The 12,616-nt window shown below is 37.9% G+C and overlaps 1 protein-coding gene across 1 annotated transcript; it reads left to right on the forward strand.

Moving 5' to 3' along the window:
• Nucleotides 1-4,580: 4,580 nt before the first annotated feature.
• Nucleotides 4,581-12,349, forward strand: LOC107906716 (uncharacterized). The gene is made up of 7 exons (XM_041093311.1): nucleotides 4,581-4,827; nucleotides 4,927-5,129; nucleotides 5,216-5,669; nucleotides 5,753-6,112; nucleotides 6,190-6,368; nucleotides 6,473-9,445; nucleotides 9,543-12,349. The coding sequence occupies exons 1-7, from the start codon at nucleotides 4,626-4,628 to the stop codon at nucleotides 12,117-12,119; spliced, it is 6,948 nt and encodes a 2,315-aa protein (XP_040949245.1). The 5' UTR covers nucleotides 4,581-4,625; the 3' UTR covers nucleotides 12,120-12,349.
• The last annotated feature ends 267 nt before the right edge of the window (nucleotides 12,350-12,616 follow it).

Genomic DNA, 12,616 nt, shown 5'->3' on the forward strand with positions numbered 1-12,616 from the left:
CATGTATAAAAAATAAATAAATGTATTAACAATGAATATAATAAGGGTAAGAAAACAAGTATATACACAATATATATGTAACGTGGTACTAAGGACATATATATATACAATACAGTATTTAAAATAATATTTACGTAATACAAAATATAATATTAAAAGGTATATGTACATACGTAATATATAAATACATATATAATATAATGTTAAAATATTTACATAATACTAAAATATTTAGGTAATATATGCGTATATTGAAAACTAGTAATAATATTACCGAGGTATATACAAATATATCAAGTATATATACGTATTATAAATATATAGATATATAACAAAGCATAAACTAGTAAAAATAATAAGAATAATAATAATGATAACATTGGAATATAAAAGAAACAAACATAACATTAATAAAATATTAAAATAAAGTGAAATAAAAATATTAAATATGAGAATATATATAGGTATACACGTACATAATAAAAATATATACTAATACATAATAATAATAATGGTATATAAAAATAACAAGGATATTTAATAAGGATATAAAAATCAACAAAAAAGGACTAAAATTGAATTAAAAACAAAGTTGTGGGGCCAATTTGAAATGAAAACAAAGAAAAGGGACTTAATTGTACGCGCGTGAAACGTTGGGGGACCGAAACAACAATTATTCCTTTCCTTTAAAACGCAGCACATTGGCGGGGACTAAATCGAAAAGCGCGAGAAATTATAGGGCCAAATTGAAAACCATAAAAAACTTAATTGTGAAGCATCAGAAAAGCGGAAGGACTGCGCGCATAAATATCCCATTCAAATGAAAACACGCGGATCCTCTAGCGGGTCGGGTCGGATGGGTCGGGCATGGCCAAAACGACGTCGTTTTGGGGCTTAAGTGTAGCCCCCAAAACGACGTCGTTTTGGAGGGCTATATAAGGCCTAAACTAACCAAAAAAATCATTTGGGGAGAGGGAAAGAAAAAAAAAAAGAGAGAGGGAAGAGAGAAGGGAGAGAGAAGGGAGGGGAATCCGGCCAGGGGCCGGTCACCGGACGGCCATCGGAGGCTCGCCGGCGCCGGCGCCGGCCACCGCGGTAAAAAAAATATTTTTTTTTATTTTTTTTGTTATTTGTTCTTGGTCTTAGAATATATAGATTTTAGGTTTATATTAACTTTAAAAATGTATAGATATGTATATAGAAATCGAAAAAAAAGTAACCTTTTCCGTTTGCCTTTCCTTTTTTCCGAATGCTTGCTATCTCAGTACTGAGATCTATGTATTTTTTTTAAAACTCTAACTTCTGTTTTTTGTACTCAAATGCCGAAAAAACAAACAAAAAAAAAGAAGAAGAACCCCTCAAGAAAAAAAAACCCCCTGTTTCCGTTTTTCATTTCGGGTTTTATAACCCATTTTACATCCTTTTTCTATTATTCTATCCTGTTTTTTGTCTTGATCTTGCAGGGTATGGAGGTGCTGGTAGTGGAGGAGCAGGTGGCCGACATGGTGGCATGGAGAGCTGGGCGTGGCAGACGAGGAGGCCACGCGAGGCATGCGGCGGCCAGCTAGGGTTTGCTGCTGAATTTTGCTGAAAAATGTTTTAGATTTTGGGCCATTTGGGCTTTAGGATTTTGATTCGTTTGGGTTTGAATTTTGGGTCAGAGTTTGGGTTTGTAAATGGGCTGTTACTTTTGGGTTTATTATTTATTATTTTGTTTTTATTTTGCACTGGGCCCGGGCAAAATGGGCTCATACATGACTGATAGTAACATTTTAGAGCTACGATTGATATATGATTTATGCAAAAATGATTCGCTACTCAAATTTTGATATATTCTACGTGACTGACAGATTGTATGGCTAAAGCTGTCAATAGTGAGCTTAACAGGTTGTTGATGTTTGAAGTTACACCTGTTCGTGCGCAATTTGTCTTTGAAGATAAATTACACCAAGTGTCGGATGTTATAGGCTTTTAACATACACAATGTAACGAGTTCTTTTGAACTTATTTCCTTTATTTACCAAAAAAGATCACTTTTATTATATTTAATAGTTTTTAGTTGAAGCATAATTATCAAAAGGTTGTTTATGGTTAAAATTTTAAACTAAAAATTATTAGAAAAGAAAGAGAAAGTAAAGTATATTTGTGAAAAGTAATGGATGAAATAATTATAAAATGAATACACTTTTACTTGCATTTCGGTCCCCAAATGTTGGTCCAATATAGGTTTAGAGAGATAAGAAACACAAAATGGAGGTGAGTTGAATTTGTTTCAGTCAAGTTTGACTTTTTGGTAGTTCAAAAGTATGTCTATTCCAAGTGCTCTTTCAATTGGTAAAGCCTCAATGCTATCATCCTTCATTCTCTCACCAACAACGCTTACTTCAAAGTCTAAATCATTATGCCTTCCGTTTGCATTTTTATTTTCTGTTTTGGAAAGCTTTTGCATGTTTTATCTCAAATAAGTTAAAATATACTCATCATCAAGAAATTTAGTTAAATAAATTATTTTTTTTTATAATTTTATATATTATATCTAACATTCATATTATATTTTTAAAATTTATTCGATTTTGCTAACAAAACAAGTAAACATATTTTAATGAAGTAATGAAAGTTAAAATTTTATGATTAGTTTAAAAGAGTAAATAGCAAATAAACTAATCAATTATTAATTTTTATTACTTTAATTATATCAAAGTTTGGATATTCTATTTTTTCTAAAAAAAATTATGATCTTTTTATACTAATTATTGTAGTTCGTTCCTACATATCATACTTGTATTTAAATCAAAATATTTCATTAAGAGTTTGACTTTATATTAATTATTTAAATATAATAAAAATAATAATCTTAAAAATTCAACAGTTAATAAACAAGAAATGTTTATAATCATCACCTAGTTTTCAACAAAATACGAAATGATTTTTATAATTTAGGTTTTGGTCTTATCACACGTTTTTTATTATTATCTAAAATTGAAATTTAGATATAATGGATGCTTGAAGTTTGAATTAAATATATAAATTGTAAAATTGGTAGTTGCCGCGGCCGAAGGAGAATCTCTGGAAACCCAAACCCAATTTATCCTATTTGTCTGTATTTGTTAGCTTGAATTAATCAGAAATGGTAAGAGGGTGATTATGTCTATCTATAATGGATTCAGTATGTCTATATATTAAAATCTCATCCCACTTTTAATTTGAACATTTCAGTATATCCGATATGGAATTCTGGGATCTCTTAAAACTGGCCTAGTATTTAATGAAAGTCGATTTGGTGAACTATGAGCATATTTTTCAAAAGATACGATTAGCCATTATTATTTTTATAACAATGCAATCTGATTTTTGTAAGATGATGTTGTCGTTTCAACTAGTGAAAGAATCCACCGTCCCATTTAACCTTAATCCACAACTGTTTCCCAGAAACCCACTTCTATCTTCTTTCCCACACTGTTGAATACTCCCCACACATCTCTAAATTTATGGTTTAAAAACTATATAAATATGATTGGTTGTATAATAATGCACACTAATATCCAATTCATTTTTGTCGCTGTTGATGTTGTCTGGTTTAAGTGACGGATTTCCCGAGCTCCAACAGCGAAAAATAAGCATCAGAGATGCCGAATAAAGGGAACATATGGAACATGCTCGGACCAAACGAGGAGAAGAATAAAAGCTGAGAGCTGTGAGAAGCAACGTTACTCCTTCAACTTATATATTATGTGTAAGTGAGATTTGTCGTCTTCTTGTTGTAAGCAACGGAACATTTGGTGTTTAAATTCCAGGATGACCTCAACAGATTACATGCACGGTGAAAGCGGCTTCGTCAGCTTTAAATTGTACGCTTCAGCATCTTTGACGCTTTCTATACCTTTTTTCTTAAACTCCAACCGATCATGTCTTCGCCATTTGGCTACCAACCCTTTTGCTCACTTCAGCTCTAAAAAGGTTAGATTCCCGATTATAAACTTATTACCGCTTTGTGTAATTCTCATTTTGGTTTCTAGTTTCTGGTTTGTAATATCATATTATAGTATAATAATATGAGTAAAGAAAAAAATGTGTTTTGTTTTCAACTCTGTATGTTGAGTACTTGGGCTTGGAAGGAAAATAGAACCGAAGGCTTAGGAAAGAAGAATGAATGAGCACGACATGTTTTGTGTTAATCTGACATTGAATGTCTGCAAAGATTTGATTTCTTACCTTTTGGCCGTCAGTCATGTCATCTTCATGGCATTACAGGGAAATGCTTCATAGTTCATACTATGTTCAAAGTTGTTGTTCATGGCGGTAAGAAAAAAGGCATCTTATAAACTCTGCATTGCATAATCGTTATATTTATAAGAAAGATGGCCTTGATTTATTGTTTCTTTGAGTATAGACACAAAATTCGTGGTTTTCAAAAATCCAACAGATTTTTAGTCTTTGGTTTATTGTTGGGATTTTTGGTCTTTCTGTTAAAGTTGAGTACTTGATTTGATGTTATCGGCTTATGGCTGCTCTGTGATTGGTTCTCTCCAGAAATCGGAAAATAGCAATATATATACAGAAGTCGGAGAAGATCAGTTCCCTGAAATTTAAGCCAGTGCTTGTAGAAAGGCCTGTAATTGTTGAAAATGGAGCTAGCAAAACCAATAGAAGACCAATTCTCCAAGCTGCATCCATGCCTTCCTGTAAACACAAGCATTGCGATTCTTGGAGCTGGTCCTAGTGGCATATCTGCTGCTTATGCGTTAATCAAGCTTGGTTATAATAATATAACCTTATTGGAGAAGCATCATACAGTAGGTGGAATGTGTGAATCTGTTGACATACAAGGTAGAATATGAAACTAAATGGTTCCTTTTCTTCTCCATTCGGTTTAAAGCTAAGGATGTTGTGTATGTTTAAATATTTGTGCCATATGTCAACCTGCAGGAAAAGTGTATGATTTAGGTGGCCAAGTTCTTGCTGCAAACAGTGCACCAGTCATATTTCACTTGGCCAAAGAGATTGGTGCTGAATTGGAAGAAATGGACTCCCATAAGCTCGCCCTCATTGACAGTTCTGCAGGGAAGTATCAGGATATTAAAGTCGCCGATGATTATGTCTCTATGATCGCCCTCACGTTAGAACTTCAGGTCAGTTGATGCTTTCATTGTTGTTTTCTGACTTCTTTTTTTAATATTAGGACTCGGTTTAAGAATCAGTTTTATTTTTCCAACAGGATAAGGCTAAGGCTTCAAGTCGAATTGGTGTCCATGCCGTCAGTGACTTGGCTGCAGATTTGACACCAACCTATCTTGAGGCTCATGGATTTAAATCTGTTCCAAAGTCTGTATTTTATGGATACACTGCTTCTGGTTATGGATATGTTCAAGACATGCCTTATGCCTACATTCATGAGTTCACCAGAACTTCAATGGCCGGGAAAATACGACGTTTTAAAGGTGGATACACAAGTTTTTGGGAGAAGATCAGTAAAAATCTTCCAGTTAAAGTCCTTTGTAACACTGAAGTTTTGGCAATAAGGCATAATGATAGTGCTGATGGTGTTAGCATTAATGTGAAAAACATTAAAGGAGAATCCGAAGTTATGGAGTTCGATAAGATTATCATCTCGGGTGCCTTCCCTTTCAAAAATGGGAAAACATATAGATCTCCAGCTTCAAATAATACAGGTTTGTCAACTTCTGTAGACTTTCTTAAAATTTTTCTCTATTCCCTTCCCGTAAGATGCTAATACTGCGTACTTTTGTCACAGAACATGAAACTCAAGCAATGGATTTGAATGATCTTGAAAAGGAGCTCTTCAGTAAAGTAATGACAATCGACTACTACACAACGGTCTTGAAAATTAAAGGGCTAGAAGATATGCCTGTTGGTTTTTATTACTTTGGTGAATACATGGACGATCCTGCATCAATCGGACATCCTGTTGCAATGCAGAGATTCTATGCTGATTCCGATATTTTCTTGTTCTGGTCATATGGTAACTCCCTGGATATTCAAGGATCAACTGTCTGTGAGCTTGCAATAAAAGCAGTTGAACCCATGGGAGGACAAGTCGAGCAAGTGGTTTTACAACGGCGATTCAAGTATTTCCCTCATGTTTCTAGTCAAGGTATGCAAAATCACCTGCTGCTAGTGGTCATTGAACCACTATGCCAAATGGATGCTTATATGTTGATTTTACTGCAGATATGAAGAATGGCTTTTATGAGCGCCTAGAATCTGAACTTCAAGGAAAGAGGAATACTTACTACGTTGGCGGTCTTATGGCATTTGAGCTTACAGAGAGGAATTCTTCATATGCAATGGCCCTAATCTGCAAGCACTTTGCAAACAACAAATCTACACCGGTGTTTCCATATGTTAAGGTAATATAGGTCGTTACATTGTTCAGGTAGTCGGCTATGGATACGGCAATTTATGTTCTAAAGAGATGTAAACCAAAACTTGACATGGAATGTTATTTTTGCAGAGTTTATTTCCATTTCAATCATACAATGGGGATAAGAATCTCAAGCAATTAGGTGAACTCCCTGGAGTTGAATTCCCTGATCTTTGTACACTTGATGGCTATTTGAAGCGTTGGGGAACTCATGAAGTCACTCAAAGCAAAACGCTTTATACCTGGATTAATGAAGAAGGGGCAGCAGTAGGCCAAAGGACTTATGCCGAACTTCATGCTAATGCTTCTTTCATCGCTCAAAAGATCTTAACAAGCAAAAAGCCAGTCATCAGACCTGGTGATAGGGTTCTCTTGGTCTATGTTCCAGGTCTGGACTTTGTTGATGCATTTTTTGGATGTTTAAGAGCAAAGGTGTTGCCGGTTCCAGTTCTTCCTCCAGATCCTCTGCAAAGAGGCGGACAAGCACTTCTGAAGATTGAAAATATATCTAAATCATGTGGTGCAGTGGCGATACTATCAACTATTGTCTATCACTCAGCTGTTCGTGCAGGTTTGGTGAAGCAAATGATCTCATTGACTGGGAAAAAGGGAAAATCTTCAGCTAACTGGCCTAACCTTACTTGGTTGCACACCGATTCATGGATCAAGAACTTCAAGAAAGTAATTCCAGATGCCACGGTCAATCCGTCTGAACCTCACCCTGATGATCTATGCTTTTTGCAGTTCACATCTGGATCCACTGGTGATGCTAAAGGAGTCATGATCACTCATGGTGGGCTCATCCATAATGTGAAGTTGATGCGAAAGAGATACAAGAGTACCTCCAAGACAGTTTTAATCAGTTGGCTTCCTCAGTACCATGACATGGGGCTAATTGGGGGACTTTTTACTGCAATGGTTAGTGGTGGGTCGGCAGTACTGTTTTCCCCAATGACATTCATCAGAAATCCCCTTTTGTGGCTTCAAACCATGAGCAAGTACAAGGCTACTCACAGTGCTGGACCTAATTTCGCATTCGAGCTGGTGGTTCGAAGACTGGAGTCTGACAAGGATAAGGCTTGGAACTATGACCTTTCTTCCCTTATGTTCCTAATGGTTGCTGCTGAACCAGTAAGGCAAAGAACTCTGAAGAGATTCATTGAGCTCACTTATCCATTTGGCCTTTCACAAGAGGTGATGGCACCTGGTTATGGCTTGGCTGAAAACTGTGTGTTTGTAAGCTGTGCATTCGGTGAAGGGAATCCCATCTTGGTTGACTGGCAGGGAAGAGTTTGCTGTGGTTATACTGATCTAGACAATCAAGATGTTGACATCAGAATAGTTGATCCAGAGACTGGTGTAGAGCTTGAAGAAGGTGGAAAAGAAGGAGAGATATGGATCAGTAGTCCAAGTTCTGGCATTGGGTATTGGGGTAGACAAGAACATAGCCATCAAACTTTCAGAAACGAGCTTAAGAATCACTCCGGAAGAAAATACACAAGAACTGGAGACTTGGGACGGATCGTCGATGGGAAATTGTTCATCACTGGAAGAATCAAGGATCTAATAATTGTAGCAGGAAGGAATATTTACTCAGCTGATGTAGAAAAGACAGTTGAAAGCTCATCCGAAGTTATACGACCTGGCTGTTGTGCTGTCATTGGTGTTCCAGAGGATGTACTGTCTGAAAAAGGAATTCCAGTTCCAGATGGTGCTGACCATGTTGGCCTCGTTGTAATTGCAGAAGTTAGAGATGGAAAGCCAGTGAAAAAGGAAGTTATTGAACAGATTAAAACCCGAGTTGCAGAAGAACATGGCGTCAGCGTTGCTGCGATCAAACTGATCAAGCCCAAGACTATCAGCAAAACAACATCAGGAAAAATCAAGAGATTTGAGTGCCTCAAACAATTCAGTGAGGGAACTTTGAACATAGTCCCGGAACCAATCTTTTCAAAGAGAACTTTGGTTCGGTCATTCACTACTGGGACTTGCGCAGAAGGAAGAACACCTCGTCAGCTTCAAAGCTCTCCTGTACCCAGTACAAGACTGAGAAACAAGGACATTGTGGAGTTTCTGAAAGGCATGGTCTCTGAGCTAACCGGGATTCCCACCAACAATATTTCTGCTGTGGAGAGCCTTGTCTCGTATGGGATCGATTCAATCGGAGTTGTCAGAGCATCTCAGAAGCTTTCAGATTTTCTAGGCGTGCCAGTTGGAGCAGTAGATATCTTCACCGCAACCTGCATTGCAGACTTGGCCAACTTCTCAGAGAATCTCTTAGTAAAATCTAAACCTGATCTTACAACGGCTTCTTCATTTCATGCTGAACCTGATCTTGATTCAGATGAGCCTTTGGTGGAAGTATCCATACATCGCCAAGTAGGCATCTGGTTTTTACAATTTCTGGCTCTTACCTTCGTGTCCTTATTGTTGAGTCTGCCTGCGTATTTATCAGTTTCTGCGTTCACATCTTTCACCTTAACAGTCCATGCAACTATAGATGGAAACCAGTGGCTGGTTTGTTTGATATATTTGGCCTTTGCACCACTTGTTTGGATCCTCTGCATAGCTTTAACTTGCATGAGTATTTCTTTTCTTGGAAATCCTTTCCTGAGACCAAACTATGCCCTTATCCATGACGTTTCCATCTGGTCAGTTGATTTTGTTAAGTGGTGGGCACTTTACAAAGCCCAACAAATAGCCTCGAAAGTTCTTGCACAGCATCTGAGAGGAACAGTGTTCTTAAATTATTGGTTTGAGATGCTTGGAGCAAGAATCGGGCCATTGGTTACACTAGATACCATAGACATTACAGATCCATCTTTAGTTTCGATTGGAGATGGAGCTCTGGTTTCAGAAGGGGCATTAATTCAAAGTCATGAGGTAAAGAATGGGATACTAAGTTTCCAGTCCATTAGAATTGGCAAGAATTCAACAATTGGACCATATGCAGTGATCCAAAAGGGAAGTGTATTGGCAGAAGAAGCTGAAGTACTGCCATTACAGAGGATTGATGGAGGCACTTCAGTAAATAGATCAGCCAAGGCTAACAGTGTCCAAAAAGTAAGTACAATATTTAATAGAAGAATGTCATCTCTTTTACTTTTTAAGTGGTATATGCTGGAAACTGATCATATGTCATTATTTACCACGGTTTCAGAGTACAGTGTTTTCAAATGCTACTCCAAATAAGACCATGTCTCAGTTCATGGGCATCTACTTGGTTGGTTTCCTCAGCAGTTTCTCTGCAGCTATTCTCTACTTCCTATACATTTGGCTCACTGAGAAACCTCATTCTCTTCAACACTTTGCATTTGCTTGCATATCCGGAGCCTTACATTGGATTCCTTTCACAGTTATTGCATATGCTACCATGTTTGCTAGCATCACTGTGAATCCAGCAAGTTTTTCCGTCTCAATTGCCATTGCTTACGTTGCTCATGGCTTGATACTCAGTTTCCTTACAGGCACTTTGACTCGTCTTCTTACTGAGAGACAACAGTCAAAGCAATCTTATGTCAAGATATTCATCAGACACCGAATTACCATTGCTTGCCACCTTAGATTTGCTCATCTTCTCTCTGGAACAGAAGCTTTTTGCATGTATTTACGGCTTTTGGGTGCAAAAGTTGGCCGACATTGTTCAATCAGAGCTATCAACCCAATTTCAGATCCAGAGCTAGTCGAAATTGGCGCCGGCGTTCATCTCGGTGACTTCAGCAGAATCATTACAGGATTTTATACCCGTGGTGGTTTAATTCGTAGGAAAGTTGAGGTTCAAGATAACTCAGTTGTTGGGAGTCAAAGCCTGGTCCTTCCAGGGTCCAGGGTTGAAAATGATGTCATTCTTGGTGCACTTTCAGTGGCTCCTGAAAACTCACTTCTCCAAAGAGGTGGTGTTTATGTTGGCTCCCAAACTCCAATCATGGTCAAGAACACTAATCATGCTCTAGATGATCGAATCGAAGAAATGGACATGAAATACAAGAAAATAGTGGGAAACCTTGCGGCAAGTCTAGCTGTTACCACTTTGAAGGTTAAATCAAGATATTTTCATCGAATTGGTGTTGCAGGGAATGGCTACTTGAAAATGTACGACAAGATTGAAGGGTTTCCGGATCACAATGTTTTCCACCCTGGAAAGTCCTACCGTGTCGTAGTTCGACATAGCAACAGCCTGAGTGCTGATGATGATGCAAGGATTGATGCTCGAGGTGCTGCTATAAGAATACATTTAGATGAGAACAATGATGCCAACACTTCAGTCCTTGACTTAACACTGAAAACGGGTAAGGCATTCTATGCTCGTACCATTGCTGATTTCGCAACATGGCTTGTGTGTGGACTTCCTGCAAGAGAAGAGCATGTGAAGCGAGTCCCGCATATACGAGACGCGGTGTGGATGTCCCTTCGGCATGCTAACTCGTATGCAGAGCTGCATTACTACTCGAACTTTGTTCGACTTCTTCGGTTCTCAGATGGGGAAGAAAGGTACGTGAAATTCAAGTTGAGACCGTATGACGGAAGTATCAGTGAGGAGTCCGGGAAGGTTGAACCCAAAGGGATTCTCCCACCAGAAACAGGTGCAATTCCCAGGGATGAAAACGACACCCGCCCCTTGCTTTTCCTTGCTCAAGATTTCCAACGACGGGTGAACTCCGGTGGTGTTCGATACATCTTCCAGTTACAAGTCCGGCCTGTTCCGTCGGACGAAGCCGCACGCGACGTTGCACTCGACTGCACTAAACCATGGGATGAGACTGAGTTTCCATACATCGATGTAGGCGAGATTAATCTTGAACGAAATCTCACCGCTGAAGAAGCTGAAGCACTTGAGTTTAATCCTTTCCGTAGATGCCATCTGATCGATGTTATCCGAGCTTGCATGTCCTCTCAGAGTGCTTCTATTGATCATGGGCGGTCCCTCATCTACGAGATTTGCCAGCGTTTGCGAAACAAGGAACCACTTCCCGAGGCATGGAGGATCTTCCTAGAGCAATCTGATGTAAAAGTAGACCTTTCAGGTTGTCCAATGGCAGCAGCATTGGAGAAAAAAGACACGGGGAAAGTGACCCTAGAAAGAAAGTGGTACCAAACCTCATGGTCAATTTTCGTTCAACCTTTATTGCAGACTGTGCTTCCTTATTCCCTCCTGGGATTAGCAATCTTTGCACCATTAACTTGTGTTCTTCACATGAAGGAATCAGAGAAATTCCCACTCCATTGGTTGCTTCCTTTGCTTTGGGTTTCTTCTGGAATTATAGCAGCAATAACATGTGCAGTGGCAAAATGGGTCCTCGTGGGAAAGAAGAATGAAGGTGAAACAGTACAGATATGGAGTAAAAGGGTGTTCATGGACACCATCTGGCAAGCTTTTAGAACACTTGTTGGGGACTATTTCATGGAAATGAGCAGTGGGTCCATTATATTCCTGGTGTGGATGAAATTAATGGGCTCAGATATTGAAGTAGACCAAGGAATGTACGTGGATAGCATGGGAGCGTTATTAAACCCTGAAATGGTAGATATGGAGAGAGGAGGATGTGTAGGAAGAGATGCATTGCTATTTGGACACATATATGAAGGTGAAGGTGGGAAAGTGAAGTTTGGGAAGATCAGAATTGGGGAAGGAGGGTATATAGGAAGTAGAGCAGTGGCGATGCCAGGGGTAAGAGTGGAGAGTGGAGGAAATCTCACAGCTCTCACCCTTGCCATGAAAGAAGAGATTGTTAAGTAAGGTGAAGGAGTTATATTCATCCTTCGGCTCACACTACATTTTTGTGAGCTTTTATAATTATGTTATGCAAGCTTTGCTACCAGCTCTATAGAAACGTAGGAATACAATTTACATGTAGGTTAAAAATATACACAAATAAACAACATAAACACAAAAGCAGAGCTTCATACGAATTGTTTATGCAGTAGATTTTCTGTCACCTTCTGATATTGAATAAATATTTCAGTTCAAAATAGCTAGCATATTATATATTGACAGCTGTCCATTAGAATACGTATATATAATATTTTTTATCAAATTTATCATATTTTTATAAATTAAAATGAATAAAAAAATGAGGCCACAGAAGGTAATGGTTTATGCCTCCAAAATGATTATATATATATTTAATTATGAAACTATAAATTAATATAATGATAAAATTATAATTTAATATTATTTTATTTTTTAAAGTAATTTTTTGACCAGCGGACAAATATACACACATTTGATATTGA

Source organism: Gossypium hirsutum, chromosome D05 (assembly GCF_007990345.1).
Source record: "Gossypium hirsutum isolate 1008001.06 chromosome D05, Gossypium_hirsutum_v2.1, whole genome shotgun sequence".
Taxonomy (NCBI): domain Eukaryota; kingdom Viridiplantae; phylum Streptophyta; class Magnoliopsida; order Malvales; family Malvaceae; genus Gossypium; species Gossypium hirsutum.

What these genes read in the sequence shown, in the direction of transcription:
- LOC107906716 (XM_041093311.1), top strand. Translation starts at nt 4,626, where the DNA reads ATGGAGCTAGCAAAACCAATAGAAGACCAATTCTCCAAGCTGCATCCA. An exon ending in TCCAGCTTCAAATAATACAG is followed by an intron (nt 5,670 to 5,752) that starts GTTTGTCAACTT and finishes CTTTTGTCACAG; the next exon opens with AACATGAAACTCAAGCAATG. An exon ending in AGGCTAACAGTGTCCAAAAA is followed by an intron (nt 9,446 to 9,542) that starts GTAAGTACAATA and finishes CCACGGTTTCAG; the next exon opens with AGTACAGTGTTTTCAAATGC.